The sequence below is a fragment of the Myotis lucifugus genome, unplaced genomic scaffold, assembly GCF_000147115.1.
Source record: "Myotis lucifugus unplaced genomic scaffold, Myoluc2.0 scaffold_12, whole genome shotgun sequence".
Taxonomy (NCBI): domain Eukaryota; kingdom Metazoa; phylum Chordata; class Mammalia; order Chiroptera; family Vespertilionidae; genus Myotis; species Myotis lucifugus.
The window spans coordinates 3,058,378-3,075,484 of record NW_005871060.1 but is presented as its reverse complement, the minus strand read 5'-3'; the positions used below and the strand labels follow the sequence as shown (position 1 = coordinate 3,075,484).

The window sequence follows — 17,107 nt, the reverse complement described above, 5'->3', positions numbered from 1 at the left end:
CTGTGTAGGTGAGACTTGAAAACATTATGGTAAATGAAAGAAGCCAGAAATAAAAGGTGGCGTATGATTCTATTTATATGAAATATCCAGAATGGGTAAATCCGTGAGGCGGAATGCAGATTGGTGTTTGCCAGAAGCTGGAGGTGTGGAAGAATGGGGAAATTGCTTAATGGGTGTGGGGTTTTGCTTTGGAATGATAGAAACATTTGGAAATTAGATAGACTTGGTGGTTGCACAACTTTGTGAAAGTATCAAATGCCATTAAATTGCGTTTTATCAACTATCTTTTATATATTTAAACAACTTGGTTTAGCATTATTATTATTATACCCAATGCATGAATTTGTGCACCTTGAAAGGAACTGTGGGCTGCGTGGCTATGGTGGGCACAGGGGCGGGTCTTGGCCCATCCTCCACACCCCCACCTTGCCCCTCCCACTGCGGCTCCTCGTTCCCTGTCTGCTGGCAGCCCTGCTCCCGCTGTTCCCGCTGCCACCACAAACACGAGCTGATGGCGCCGACCCCACTCTCACCCGCTGATGATGAGGAGCAATTGGGGTTGGCGCCAGCAGCAGCTGCGAGTAGCAGCTGCTGCCCCGATTGCCCCTCAGGAGCAGGGGGAGGTGGAGAAGACCTCAGGGACAATCGGGGCCATCAGCTTCCACTCACACCCACTGACTGCACCAAGTGATCGAGGGCCGGCGCCAGGCACCAGCAGCGGGTGCAAGCAGTGGCTCCAATGCTGGCAGCAGATGTGAGCACCAGGTGGGACCATGGCGTGTGTGAGCAAATAATTTTTGGTAACCACCAGAGGCTCGCCATGATGACAGTTACCAGTGCCCTGCCTTGGTCTGGAGCCCCTGCTAACCTGCTTCACCATCTCGCTGTGGCCGACGCCTGCCATGTTCTGCATGTGCCCCCTGGTGGTCAGCGCACATCATAGCAACTGGTTGTTCAGTTGTTTGGTTATTCCACTGTTCAGTCTCTTAGCCTTTTATTATATAGGATGATATTGCCTCTGCCCTCCCTCAGGGGAGACATTTGCCATGATCATTTCCCCTTGAAAATTTTTATTTGTTTGTTTATTTATTTATTTATTTATTTATTATTTAATTCATCACCCACCACCCTCCCCTTTGGCAGCCACCACCTTATTCTCTATATCTATGCATCTGTTTCTGTTTTATTTTGTTTATTCATTTGTTTTGGTTTTATAGATTCCATATATATAAGTGAAATCATATGGTATTTGTCGTTTTCTGTCTGACTTATTTCATAGCATAATACCCTCTAGGTCCATCCATGTTGTTATAAATGGCAAGATAACATTCTTTTTTATTGCTAAGTGATCTTCTATTGTGTATATATCACCATTGATTATGAGGCTACCAAGAACTCTTCCTATAAGTTTGGCACGGTATTGTAGTAGTGCAGTATTGTAATTATCTGAGGCAGCCTCATTACAAGCACTGGTGGAATGAGACTCACCTTAATTCAAGTCCTGGTTAGCAACTTTAGACAAGCTGGTGTGCTCATTTATAAAATGGAGACAGTACCTACCTCTCCTGTCATTAGAATTAAATGAGATGTGTGTAAAGCAGTTTAAAAAAGTCTAATAAGTGTTTCTTAAATATAAATTACTAGAGGCCCAGTGCACACAATTCGTGCACTGGGGGGTTGTGTCCCTCAGCCCAGCCTACACCCTCTCCAATCTGGGACCCCTCGGGGGATGTCTGACATCCCTCTCACAATCCAGGACTGCTGGCTTCCAAATGCTCGCCTGCCTGCCTGCCTGATTTCCCCTAACTGTTTCTGTCTGCCAGCCTGATCACCCCCTAACCACTCACTTGCCAGTCTGATCGACACCTAACTGCTCCCCTGCCAGCCTGATGGCCCCCAACTGCCCTCCCCTGCCAGCTCGGTCGACCCCAATTGCCCTCCCCTGCTGGCCCATTGCCCCTAACTTCCCTCCCTTGCCAGCCCTGTCCTCCCAAACTGCCCTCCCCTGCTGGCCTGGTCACCCCTAACTGCCCTTCCCTGCAGGCCTCATACCCCCCAACTGCCCTTCCCTGCTGGCCTGGTCACCCACAACTGGCTGTGGGCACCACCATCTTTGAGGGCGTGACAGTCAATTAGCATATTCCCTCCTTATTGGCTGTGGCGCCGCCATCTTTGCAATGTTGTGAGGGTCAATTAGCATATTCCCTCTTTATTAGATAGGATTGTTGTCATTAGTGTTGGTTTAACTGTATTATGGGGATATCTTCTACCCCATAAACATTAGTCTGCAGGATAACAGCAGGTAAGCAAGACCATATATATCAATATTCAGATAACATATCTGAAAAATAAGCTAAACATTCAAAAGTGTCATAAAGAATTAATGCTGCTTAGAGTTTGTCTAAAGATTATGACATTCCATGAATGTAAGATAATTAAACTGGTCAATTGCATTTCCAATTCTTCAAATCCAAAAGCGAGAGCATGTAAGAGAGTAGGAGATTGATTAGTGTGGACAGAAGTTGGTTTCTTCTCTTAAGACCGTCTAGAGGTTAGACTCAAGAATCCAGGCCTGGGATGGGTCGCAGAGCCCCTCCTCTGTGCACTTGTTTCATATACATATTTGTTTCAGAAACATACACGCAACCATGAAATTATGTTCTTGATCAAAAACATACTTCAGTAAAAACAAAATATTTTTATAAAGACGTGGAAGCTTAAAATGAGTTCATTGAGTCCCCAAGCACAAGGGAAGTGCAATGAGAAATCTATTTCACTCATTTTTAACCTTGTTTGAAGGGAAAAGGAGGAAACTGCCATTTGTGCACATGTGTATACACCATGACACCAGGATAATATTTTACAGACCTCCATGGCATCGGGGTTGTTCAGAGACTCTGGGCTTAATTCAGACCAGTCACCATAGCATATAGTTTTATCCAAACTTTGTGTAGCAGATGGACATTTAAAGTGGAAGGAAGAGAATTCAGTCTAAGAATGTGGCAATTGAATAGTTGCCAAACAAACACCAGGGCAGGGAAAAAATGAACTCTGAGGGGGCATGGGCGGTAGTGTCTTCATGGGTAAATTAATGGTGATCCTTTCTCCCACATTTTGCTTCAAAATGTTTCCTTCTTTCAAACATGTTTCCAGACACCTTGTGACCGGCTGTTAACCCGCCTCCACCCCTGTGTCTAATCTTCAGTATCTTCCCATAAATGTCTCCGAAATCTGAGACATGGCCTCTTCTGATGGTTTTCATTTTAATGTAGAACATTGTTTTGAAGTTAAAGCCCTATAGCCCAGTACCAACTCCACCTTGCCCAATTGCTGTCATCAGGCAAATAACCTAAGCTCTTGAAGTCTCAGTTTGCTCACCTGCAAAATGAGTACAGTAGTATCAACTGCAGAGTTGTGAGAAGAAATTGAAAGAATGCAGGTATAGCACATAGCATGTAAAAAAAATGCAATGAGTGTTAGCTAGCCAGAACTATACTGCCCAGTATCAGTGATTAGACACTTAAAGTCAAATTGAGATGTTTTGTAAGTATAAAATACACACTGGATTCAGAAGACTTAGTACAAATTGAATGTAAAATATCACATGAATCTATTTCATATTGATTACATGTTGAAATGATATTTAGATGTACTGAGTTCAATATTGTGATTATGTTAATTTCTAATAAGACTAGAGGTCTGGTGCACAACATTTGTGCACTCAGGGGGAGGAGGGGGTCCCTCAGCCCGGCTTGTGCCCTTTAGCGGTCTGGGAGCCCTTAGGGGATATCCAACTGATGGCTAAGCTGCACTCAGACATCCTTAGTGCTGCCGCAGAGGTGGAAGAGGCTCCCACCACCACCGCTGTGCTCACCAGCCGTCAACCTGGCTTGTGGCTGAGCGGCACTCCCCCTGTGGGAGCACATTGACCACCAAGGGATAGCTCCTGCATTGAGCGTCTGCCCCCTGGTGGTCAGTGCACATCATAGAGACCAGTCATTCCACCACTCAGTTGATTTGTATATTACCCTTTTATTATCTATACTAGAGGCCCTATGCACTAAATTCGTGCAAGGTGCTCGGCTGCCACTGCCGTGGCTTCATCCGGAAGGATGTCAGTCTAATTAGCATATTACACTTTTATTATTATAGATATATAAAAGCCAAGTTATTGGAACGACCAGAACAACCGGTTGCTATGACATGCACTGCGGCTGGCCAACTGGCCTGATCAGGGGGCAGACCCTCCCCCAGGCTGGCCCTGGCCAAATCGGGGGCAGGGCTGGCTGGCCAACCTCTTGCGTCCCCTCCCCCCACCAGCCTGGCCCAATCAGCCCCCATGGGTGCTGGCTGGACCGCACCCATGCATGAATTCATGCACCGGGCCTCTAGTATAGGCTATATGTATATTTAGTCTTTCTCCCTTTTCTGGCACAGAGCTCCTAAAACACTTGGAATTTCCTCAGTGTTGAGAACCATAAGGTGTCTTTTGTTATATGAATGAGGTGACTTTAGGAGGTCAGATAAAGCTCTAGTCTGGTTGCCAGGGGAACCAACCCAGTGGTTAAAGGATTAGAACTTCTAGTCCTACTCCCTGATCTATATGGGGAGGAGAAAGGACCCGGAGGTTGAAGTTATCACCATTGGTTGATGATTCATCAATCATGCTTATATAATGAAGCCTCCATAAACCCTCCAAAAAAACAGGGTTTGGAGAGCTTCCAGATTGGTGAACATGTGAATATTTGGGGAGAAGGGGTTATAAAAGCCTCCAGTTATGTAGCCAGTTGGTCAGAAATATAGGTAACAACCTGGACTTGCAATTAGTGGAGGGTGGTCTTGTGGGACATAGCCCTTTCTGTGGAATCCGATGCTGTCTCCAGGTATATAGCATCAGAATTGAGTTGATTTCTCACAGTCCCTGCTTATTGGTGTGGGGAACCCTTCCCCCTTCAGAATTGGGTGCAGAACATTTTAAATATATTAAAATTAATTTATCCTGTTGCTTTTCATATTTTTAAATGTGGCCACTAAAATTTAAAAATTACATATGTGGCTTGGATTTGTGGCTTAAATTAAATTTCCATTGGACAGTGGTTGTCTAAAATAACCACCAGTTTTAGTAGTCATATAGTCCAAAGGGAAAAAAAAGGTCATATTTTTTTACCCCAAAGACAGTGAAAAATTGGGATTTTGCTAACCATGAATATGTAAACCAAAAAGTAAATTGGACAAAAAATTCCCTTCTTGGAATGCAACATACTTTCCTTATCAAAGACTTATTAGATAAAGATAATATTGGTGATTACTTTTTAATTTTTCTTCCAGTAACACCTAATTGGTTCCATCTGCAACTGAAAGCCTAAGACCAACAAACTGCTCTAAAATGAAGTTAAATGGGTCATTTAGCAATAGTGCTTTCACGGCATAGAGATTATATACCCAGCTTTGTGTTATCTGTATATTACACACAAACATTCACTACAACCAACAACAGGAACCAAAGCAAAACAAATGTTTTACTTAACAAATATGAGTTTTGTACTACTGGTGCTGGAACCTGGGCTGGGTCTCGGGGCTACGCAAATGCCAGCTGCTACCCACATTGTAAATTAATAAGCAATATGCAGGTAGCTATGCCATGATGATGTTACTTGCTGTCAAAGGTGTTAACTATGTTCTTACAGCACAGAGGAGGGAGCAATGAACTTTTCCCATTAAGAAGAGGAACTTTGCTCATACCCAGGGAGGAGGTAATTCTGAACCAGACTTTTAAGAATGAAGGAAAAAGGGAGTGTTGGGGAGGGAATGGAAGGAGCACATTCTAATAGTATGCAATGCTTGCATAAGCAATATTTCCAATGTTTTGAATAGAAACTTATAAAAATATTCTGTGTTAACCTAGTTACTTGAAGTCATAACAGACATCTAAGCTGCCTACATTCAGAAAAGGAATGATCAATAAACATTTAGCTCCTAAAAGAAGGTGTCCTATGCCCAGCACTTGATGCCTTTGCTCCCCCTATTTCCACCCAAGATAGGGGGCTCACTATCTCTGCCTGTTCTAGATTCCCTCCTCCCCACTTTTTAAAACAAGAAGCTTGAAATCTCAACCATTCCACAAAACATTCCTTGATTTCTCTAACTTTAAAGCACTTAAGTTCTGTGCAAGTCAATGTTCTTTCTTCTTTCCCTCAAAACAACCCAACAAATACTTAGTATTTACAATGAACAAAAACATTACTGTGAGAGTTGCATGGATTTGAGCAAATGAGTATGGAGGTATAAATAAGAGTGAGAACATACCTCCCTGCAAGGAAAAATATGCAATAATATCTATTCAATTACAGTGGGGTTTAATTCGTTCCAAGACTGAGCTCTTTAAGGAGCTCGTTAAGGAGCTTGTTAACTCAAATTACTCTATCAACTCAATGCAAAAAATCGGCCGAGAGACAGTTGGTATCTCAAAAAACTCATTAGTCGGGACACTCATAAGTCAAGGCCCCACTGTATTCTCATTATTTTTTTTGGGGGGGGTATGCTATTTTAACTTTTCAAATGAGTATCTTCCCATACTCAGTAAGTAGAGTTTTGCCATATGCTTCTCTCTTCCCCATGAGTTGTAGCATAGATATCTATGTTTAAACAGTGAATTAAAAAGGCATCAGTGTTCACTTTTTCTATTCTTCTGATATATATCCATTTGGAATTATTGAATCTGAAACCTGAGGTATAATTTTTAATTAATAAGAACAAAGTGACATGATAATAATATAAACAAATGGTTTTTATCAGGTTACAAAATAATAGCTGATGCATTTTTAAGCTGTTTATAGTCTTTGGGTACTAGGAAACATTAACTGTACGCCACACCAATCCAATGATATCTAGAGTTACATACTTAATTCTGGGTGCTCTCATTTTAACTAGGTTATTATAGAAGAGACTAACTAGGCAAGTTATCAAGATACTGAAGAGTCTAGAAATGTCTGTACAAGTTTGAGTTGCCAAAATAGAAAATCATGGACTAGAGCAGGGGTCCTCAAACTACGGCCCGCGGGCCACATGCAAATACAAATATTGTATTTGTTCCTGTTTTGTTTTTTTACTTCAAAATAAGATATGTGCAGTGTGCATAGGAATTTGTTCATAGTTTTTTTTAAACTATAGTCCGGCCCTCCAACGGTCTGAGAGACAGTGAACTGGCCCCCTGTTTAAAAAGTTTGAGGACCCCTGGACTAGAGGAAAGAAAGATTTAACAATGACATGAGAATTGTTTGCAAATACTTGAGGGGCTTCCTGCCAAGAGATCAGGGCTCCCCTTTCCAGTGTCAAAGATATGAATGAGATATAAAGGTGATAGTTGAAGGGAGGAAAAATCCAAGCCAATACAAGTCATGATTTTCTCAGTGTCTAGCTTGATATTGAGACCCTTCTGTGGGACTGGGAGATAGATGGTCATAATTCAGGACTATTACAGGAAGATCTCCTTATGGTAAGGAGGGTGTGAGAGGTGAACCTCGCAGATCCCTTGCAAAGAACTACAAAGGGCTTGATTTCCAGTTCCTCCCAAAGAAATATTTTTGATGCCAAAATATAACTACCAATAGGTGGTGCTGTTTTCTCAGTTTGCTGGCACTGACACAAGCTTGGATTTTCCTTGTTGGGGATACATCTATCTACTGCAATCTATTTAGGATTTGCCATGGCAAATATAATCTGATTTTGAATTTTCTAGAGTTGTAATATCTGTGGGTTTAGAAGTCAGGCGAGTTTCTGAACAAGCCCTACTCCCCTTTGCACACCCGTTAGGACTCTGTACCTGCTGCTGCTTCTCCCTGACATGACTTCATCCACCTTTGCTCTCCTTGAATTCCAGATTTGTCTTGTAAGACAAAGCGCAGGCTCTACCTCTTAAAGCAAGCTTGTCATGACAACCCAAGCCTTCCGTTCAGACCCTGCCTCATTACCATTTTCATCATAGTGTCGCTCCTTCCCAAGACCATAAACTCCTTAAAGACAAGGCCCTGTAGTAATTAACCCCAGACTCTTCAGCCCCTAGCACAGGGCTTAACTCTTAAGCTGTGCTCAGTAAGTGCTTCTTTCATGAATAAACAACTTCTAATTATAGAGAGGCAAAATCAAAGGAACCTAGAAGTTAGCCAGTTAGCTAGCAATGGATTTTGGAGAGGAACCCAGGTCTTCTGTTACCTATATGGATTTTTTTTAGGAGTTTGATTACTGAATAAAGACAGAAGATTTAGTTGTTTTCATCTGAAAACAAAATACCTGCATCAAATGACACAAGGCCTCATCGAGGAAACTAACTTAGACCAGCCGGTCATACCCTTGCAACAGTTCGGCTCCTCTGGGGAGTGGGGTGGGGTGCGGGGGGCAGCTTAGGTGGTGCCCAGGGAGTCGTAAGCGGAAGTTCACCTTCGTGCTGGCCCACACAGAACGTTTTCAAAAGGAATTAGAACATACAATGGAAAGCTTTCTATGTAAAGTTTGATTTTAAAACAAATAGACTAAATGAAATCTTGATGATTACTTAAATCCCCAGGGAGCAGGGAAAACATTTCAGTCATTCAGAAAATATGTTATGAAGAACAAATTTTCCCCTACTTCTTTCTCTAAACTAAGTATAGATGCCAGAAAGGCCAGGGGTGCCTAGGACAGGGCCATATACAACCACCATCCCGGGCAAAATACTTGCTGCAGGTTACTGGGTCAAGACTACAGTTTCTTTCCGCCACCCTCAGCTTTTGGGCAAAGGCAAGGTGGAGTGTTTCTAAATAGAACACCAAGTCATAGATTTCTGTTTTTCCTGCAGAGTCCCAGTCAAATGACTGAGTTTTATGGGACCTCAAAACAACCATTCTCTATGTCCTAAGTAAACCATAGCCAAAGATGATATAATGTATGTTTTTCTAAAATGGCAAAATATCCATCAATCAGTTTATCTTCTCTTAGCCTCCATCCAAGGGCATTCCTAGACTGTGAGCTCTCAGAGGGCAGACCTATGTCCTATAAATCTTTGAACTTCTAATTTTTTTTTTTTGCCCAGAATGGAACATTTATACCCTGGAGAATATTTGTTAAACTTGTTGAATGAACAAATGTGTAAACTTACTTGATTCAAAAGTGTTTCCTACTTAGCACCAAAGTGAAAACACTTTCAAGTAGCTTCAAGTTCCAAAAGTCAGCAAAAGCTCTTCTTGGGTATAAGTACAGTGTGGAGTTTCCTTTCCGTTCATTAGAAAAGAAGGATTATTAGAACTGTGTATACAAAGTAGAATAGTATTTCCATTCAACATATACATGGTAAAATGCCTCGTGAGAAATTCTCTCATGACAAATTTGTTTTTAAAAAATTCTTTGCTCGGCTGATAGCTTTTCTACTGTCTCTTCTTATCTAGTCCCTTCAACAGCTAATTCAGCTCAACTGCAATATTTACCGAGAGGCTGCTATGTAGCAGACAATGCCAGGTCCTCAGAATACAAGAACGAGACTTGCTTTATAGGCCCCCGTTCCCATCATCCTCTCTCTAGCCAATTGATTAGGCTCCAAACTCTCGGAAGCTGTGGAAGCAGGGCAAGAAGTCTTGATTGACTTACTCTAAGGCAGCGGTTCTCAACCTGTGGGTTGCGACCCCTTTGGCGGTCGAAAGACCCTTTCACAGGGGTCGCCTAAGACCAACCTGCATATCAGATATTTACATTATGATTCATAACAGTAGCAACATTACAGTTATGAAGTAGCAATGAAAATAATTTTATGGTTGGGTCACAAGAGGAACTGTATTTAAAGGGCCAGAATGTTGAGAACCACTGCTCTAAGGCCTCCCCAGGGCCCATACTGTCATAAGTACAGTTATATACCTTCCAAAGTGAAAGATGCTTACCATTATGTAATTTCATAAACCACTTGTTCATGGGAAGACCCACTAAAAGGGCCAGGACTCACATGGTCACCGATCTTAATGTTCAGACACTAGTTATGATAGGATACTCAAAACTCCAGGAACATGAGCTTAGAGCAGTGCATCTTAAACATGCATCAGAATCACCTTGATGGCTTATTCAAACAGAGACTTCTGTGCCCCACCTCCCAAGTTTCATCAGTTGGTCCTGGGTGGGCTGGGAAATTTCTACCAAATTCCCAGGTGATGCTGATGTTGCTAATCTAGAGACCATACTTTTAGAACAATTAACTTCAAGAAATCACCATAAAAAGTGCAACCCTGCTCTACTCAGCCACCAAGACCAGGACAGAAAGAATAACTTCTTGAATGTAGGTTTGGGATGGCATAAATTGGATTACAAGAGGACTGCCTACTCTTTCTATTTACATTGCCACGATGCTATACCTTTTGGGCTCATTACAATTGCACATTAGCAACATTTTAGGCATGTTTAAGGTTTTGTGGGGAATGACAATCTCTCAAAATATTAAGACTACCTCACTTAGGCTTCGAAACTTTTAGGGCATTTTCGCATTCATTTTCTCAACTGAATTTCACCATCCCAATTGAGTGGCACAGTAGGTATGGCTTAGCCCTAGGAATATTAGATGACTTTATCAATTAGCAGGTCAGCCAAAATTAGCACTGAGATCTCTTAACTCTTAGCCTAAGCAGTGGGTCGGCAAACTCATTAGTCAACAGAGCCAAATATCAACAGTACAACGATTGAAATTTCTTTTCAGAGCCAAATTTTTTAAACTTAAACTATGTAGGTAGGTACATTGTTATTAACTTAATTAGGGTACTCCTAAGGCTTATGAAGAGCCACACTCAAGGGGCCAAAGAGCCTCATGTGGCTCGCAAGCCACAGTTTGCCGACCACTGGCTAAGGTAATTGAAAAATTGAAACTCTAGGAATCTCTTCTCTACTTGAAAACCATTTTTCTTAACCCATGCCTAAAAGTAGCAATTACACTCAATTCAAATTTTTAGATTAATACCATGCAATTAAATTAAAATATTCTTTGAAGAAAAAGCAAATAAGATCATGTTGGTCCTCAGTTCTAACTATAAAATCAAAGGACTGGACAAAGAACTTTGCATGTCTAAAACTATTGGGTGCAATTATTTTGTAAAATCATTATTTAACAGAACCTCACACAGCAAAGTAAGAACTTCCGGAACTTGGTCAGACAGTAGGATCAGTTTGTCCAAACACTTTTGTTTCAGAGTGTGTCCAAATAAAAGCAAGGCACTGAGTTTACTGTGGTTTGCCAAGAAAAGATGGATCTTAAAGGGAGGTACTGGTAGAACATTGAAGGAGTCAATAAACACACCATGATCACTTGATTTTATGACCTATGTGTGGATGTTTTAGATAAAGAAGCATCCAAGCTTTTAAAAATATTATCCCTGAAACTGTTACCAAGAGTATTGCTTTATGTAGAAGTATGCTAGGACACAACCACTCCTAACATGTGCATAGCCTAGAAATTTTATGGATTTCTAAATGTATTCCACATATGAGGGCTCTTCAGCTCCATTGTCATCATTTACCACTGTCCAAAGTAGACATTATCCTGGTGTATGTGTGACACTTGATTAGTATTATGTCAATGTTTCCATTACAAAATTCTATTTTCATGGGTTCATAACATAATCTTACAAATTCACTCTGAATTGAAACTTGGCATAGGATAGTTCAAGCTGAGTCTATTTTGTGATGCCAAACTTCTTTCCACTACTAGCACCAAAATAAAGATACTGATTACTAGGATATACAAGCTGAATAGATGGGGAAACATCAAAATTTGAGGAGAAAAGTTCTGATGTTGCAGTCCCCAAATCCTGAAAAGTGAATAGAAAGTATATGCAAAGTTGCTCATTAGTTGTGACTAAGCTTTTTGGATAGGTGTGATTTTAAGATTTAATTTTTTTTAATATATTTGATTATATAAGAAATTTAATTGGTGTCTTTAACAAATGTGTCTTTAAACAAGGAATTAATGCTTATAAGCTGCCTCCCGCACATCCCCCACTGGGGATGTGCCCGCAACCCAGGTACATGCCCCTGACCGGAATCGAACCAGGGACCCCTCAGTCCACAGGCCGACGCTCCATCCACCGAGCCAAACCGGTTTCGGCAGGATAGGTGTGATTTTATAACACCTAATAAATACAACAAACAATGGAGATTATATAAGACATTTAATTGGTGTCTTTAACAAATGTGTCTTTAAACAAGGAATTAATGCTTATAAGACAAAGTGACATGTATGATCTCTAGTAATTTTTTCCACAAATAAAGCAGCTTTTCTTTCAAAAGAATAATACGAGTTGTAAAATAATAAATATCAATCCTAAAGAGAACAATGAAGAATCTATAGAGAATCGAGGGAAATGAAGTTTAAGGACAGAGTCTTAAAAATTACATTCACAACGTTTAAAACATGAGAGCAGGAAGATGATACTATTCGAGTTGGACCCGAGTCCAAAAGTAACAATATAAGTACACATTCTGAGGGAGGTGCTGATGGCAAATTAGACAGTTTTTTTTCTTGAATTTTGCATATCTTCTTTCTTAAGAAATTAGAAAGGCTCTGACCCAGTGTTTTTCTAACTAGTTATTTTAGAACCACAATTCTCGAAAATGCTCTCTTAGGAAGAGAGGGATTTAATCTTAAGGGAACCCTTTAGTATTTAAAGGCCCAGAAAGGTCCTAATAGGAAAGAAAACATCATATTTTTAGAAATTTATTTGAACCTGGAACCTAATTTTATGTATCACCTGTTAATATTTTCTACAGATCCTCTTTTTACAAAAATATTTCCTAGAAAATTACATCAGGTTATTAGGAATCATAGGTTTTGAGATAAGCTCAGTTATGTTTGCAAATTCTCCGGCAAATACATCATGGCACCCATTTCTCCTTCCGTATCAGGAGGAGTTGGACTTGCTTTCTTCAAAGCCTCTTTCAAATACAAAATTATATCATTTCAAAATGCTTAAGAGCATATAGGACATTCATGTCCCTAATTTATTTTTAGAAAAATCTGAACTGGGTCAATCAAGTGCTTATGAACTTTTACTGCTTAGATAAAATGTTTTAACCCTCCTAATGCATTCTTAATTATGTATATATTTTTAATGTACAAATATCCCCTGAGTGAATTATCTGCTTAGGGATTTATTTTTATTGACCCCCATGGTCTCTTGCTCTCGTTGAGTGTGTCTAATTATACTAAAAAACTAAATTTAAATTATTTTATATGTAACCCATTCTCCTCCGTTCCATTAGCATGGATAATCAAGAATTCATGGCATTATGGATTTTTAAATGTCAGAGATTGTAAAGCTGTCTTGCCTATTATAGTAAAAACTTCATTAAGGGCTATCATGTATTCCAACTGATGTGTAATTCAAAGCAGCTGCACACCCACCTCCCCCTCTCCAGATGTACTATTGTCTTTTGAATAAAAACGTCCGATAATCTAAGTACTCTTTAATTTTCAGCCTAGCTTCTAGGTGCCAGGAATTTTTAGGTAACTATGTTTTAATAAAGTTATTATGTCTCCTTGCCATGAAACCCATAAAAAATGGTGCTTTCCCATGGGCCCATGTGTTTTACAGGAATGGCTCTATTGGAGTGATTGTTCAGCCCTTAATTATGTCTTTCCTAAAGCCTTATATTTTAGCCTTGTACTTCAGAAACACATCAAATTCTATTTTTTATTTTTAAATATTTTGGGTCATAGTAGGAAAGACTCCCCTTTATCATTTTTGGGTCTGGAATACCTCAATTTTCTTTTATCTATAAAGTTGGTGTGATTTTTTAAAAAGGTGACACATCCCTGAAATGCATGTTTTTTTGTACTTACATGTCATAAATTAAAATAATGACAGTTTCCTAATAATAACACACATGCTTTAGTTGCTATTCCCAAAGAGGTTACATTTATGATGAAGAGAAAATAAGATTAAGTGTCTGTGGGAATAATGAGAAACTAATGGACACGGAGTATGCATCTTTAAAGATCAAGCCAGGAGCAAACCTCGTGTAAACTATTCTTCTTTTATTATATAGTAGCCAAGGACAACTTAAGCTAAGATTAAAATAAGAGCTGATTTCAGATCCCTCTTGTCTTCAAGATGGTGTGTTTTTTTAAGCTGAACTTCTCTGTCATCAATAATTTTGTGTATTACCTTTTACAAAGGAAAGATAAAACCTATCTTTCTGTAAACCCTTACACATCACAAAAAGACTTATGTGTGTTCCAAACTTAACGGTTTTGGCACACCAACTGCATAGCATTGAGGCAGGAGAAAGGGGTTGGCAGAAAGTGTATTTAGGATGAATGCCACCCACCATCAAGTAATGGTTTAAGTAGAAAGTAATCAGAGGGAGACCACAGCAGCTAAATTTCAACCAAAGATATTCTAGGTTTAGAACAATAAATAATTGTAATCAGGTATGTTCCAAGTAGCAAATAGAGCTCTAAGGCTATAACTCAGCCTGAATAAGCACTTGGAAAGTTTGCCGAATCAGCAGCTATTCCATATAAACAGCATACCACCTGACCTGCCATTAAAATCTGGAACACCGTTGGTACAGAGAAGCCCATCTGTTGTGAAATCGAAACACCATGGACTAGAAAACATACCTAATTTATTAATGCAGACAGCATTTTTCACCTGTATCAGAACGTACGACGAAGAGTCATAAGATGAAGGGTGTTACGGAAATGCTGATGTGGATAAAGGAGAGGGGCGAGCATGAAAGCCTTAGCACCTTCCTGGAGTCCTGCCTTATTAGAGCCAGAACTGCCTTATAATAAGGTCCTTTTACTGTGTTAGTAACTAAACACTCTTGGAAGGGGTCCAACCTGAACCACCTCTCCAGGAGTCTCCAATGCAGTAACATGACACTTGAGCTTCCACGAAAACCAGTGTCCACATTTGATGAATAAGTCATTAAGACGGTCTCTAGGATGCTAAAGGGATTACCTTTCTTATCAGGGCACACAGCCTTGTATATATGCTCCACGCTGCAATTCATCATTTCAAGGGAACTTCTGGCCTCCGTATCAGAGTTTATCATTTGATGGTGTAAGACTACAGTGAGGCTGATAAGGGACACTTTGAAATTATAATGCACGAAAAGAGTCGAAGCCAAAAAGCATATGGAGTTTGAGTTGTTCAACTCCTTATCCATCTCCCATTCAAGGTTCACTCAGCCTAAAACAAGCATACAGAAATTATGCAATAGGTGTGAATGAGACAACCTCACAATCTGCCTCCAAATCGTGTGATTCATACTAAAAGTCAAACTTGGTACAAAAAATGCCATTCATCTCTTGGGTGCTTCCGCTACTCCCTGGGAATATTACCAAAGAAAATGATTATCAAGGTAAGAGTGATCTGAGTATCCTCGTGCCTCCACCTGCCTTGCCCACCTAATCTCCTTCCAATTCTTGTTCCTCCCACATGGCTCCTGCACTGAGCTCTGCCCTCAGACCTGCACTGATGTGGTCAGCTGTCACGTTGCTGGTGTGCTGTGGATAGCCCAGAGCAGCTTTCTGTTTCCTTGGCAGAGGCCAGCCCTTACGGAGTATGCTCGTGGCTCGAAGAAGAAAGTGAAATCTGGTTCAGCTCAGACTCTAGCTAAAGTCTTCTGCATTAGAAAGCATAACTCACATTTATTGTAAATGTCATCATGCCTATGAGCTCCAGAGTGTATTTACAGTGTCAGCCGAGGGCTTCCCTTGATGGATGCTTTGGTTTTCCTTTTTTCCAGGAGTCCCACATATCAAAGCTTTGGGAGATTTCTTTCTAGTGATTCTGACAGACCTGATAGAGCATGAGGCATTGCCTCCTTACTTGAAGATTCCTGGCTATTTTTCAAGGTTCACTGAAGACAGGCTTTGCCTTTACGTCTCCCTTTATCATGAAAGCAGTGAACAAAAAAGCCTGGTGCGTCCTCAAAGCCCGTCCACCGAGTTAATGTCCAGGAAACTTTCCCTCAAGCTGTTAGCACGGGAGAGGCAGGCTGTTAGCATAAGTTATTCCCTTCACCACGGGGGCCAGGAGAAACCCTGTTAAGCCACGAATTTCAGTCCACAGCGATCTGTGTGCTGAAAAATGGGATGAGCAGACTTTCATCAGCAGATTCCAAGAGGTGTTTACACCCACGGCTGCTTCTCCCACCCCCACTTCTCCCCGGGCGGATGGTACAGCCCTGTTTGCCCAGATGGGTTTGAAGGAATAGAAACACCCGAGCACCTGGCTTAGGTTGTGTGTTTGCCACCAAGGGACTATCAAGTAAGAAGTGTCAACTCTAGTAACACAGAGGACTGGAGTGAAGAGGGGGCCAGGTCTGGAGAGGCGGCTGTCTAAAGGACTTGCGGAAGGCATCTAGTTCAAGTGTGACCGTTCTCCCCGTGCCCCGCCGTTGGCATAAAATGACCTCTGCCTCTAGGTAAACACGGCTAAAGCCCAGTCCAAGGGAATTTCCGCTGACCGACTTAAGAAACATCAACATAAGTACCCCAGAGGTGATCCGGCCACCGAGGCCAAGAGGGCTCCCCTGGGCACGGGGTAGCCCCTTTCTATCGCACGCAGTTCCTCCAGCCGGCCCCCTCCGCTGCTCCCAGCACCCCTTCTCTCCCTTCTCCCTCTCAATTGAGACTAAACCTGGGCTTCCTCGCTGGCGAAACGTGGGGTGTGATGGAAGGAGGGCTTGGAGGGCAGTTGCGGAGGGTGAGGGGAGGTCTCTAGGGCACACGAAGGGGCGGTGATGGGTCCGGGGGAGACCTGGAAGGGATCTCCGAAAGTGGGGGGCGGGGGGGAGGAGGGCACTCACCTGCCGCTCCGGCTCGAAAGCTGCGAACCGTGTTGCCTTCGCGCAGCGCCCGGGAGCGCAGGGCTGCGCGCTCCGCTCAGGGGCCCCCGGGGGTCCCGCGCCGCGGGTTCCGGGCGGGGCTGAACGTGAAAAAGAGGGGGAGCATGTGCTCCGAAACCTTGTCGGGGGCCCGAGCAAGGGGCCCGGCCCCCCGGTTTGCCGGGGGGGTGGGGGGGACTGTTTTGTAGAGCTCGGGAAGATTGGTGTTTGAGGCGGCTCTTCCGGGGAAGGGGTCGGGGGAGGG

The 17,107-nt window shown here is 41.9% G+C and overlaps 1 protein-coding gene across 1 annotated transcript in view; it reads right to left on the bottom strand.

Moving 5' to 3' along the window:
- Window positions 1-16,900, bottom strand: part of BMP3 (bone morphogenetic protein 3) — a gene marked incomplete at its 5' end in the record, with an annotated part of 29,693 nt that extends 12,793 nt beyond the window's left edge. The window contains one exon of the mRNA XM_023750303.1: window positions 16,825-16,900. Within this exon, the coding sequence (XP_023606071.1) occupies window positions 16,825-16,900 (76 nt within the window). The remainder of the gene's footprint in view (window positions 1-16,824) is intronic.
- Between the last annotated feature and the right edge of the window lie 207 nt (window positions 16,901-17,107).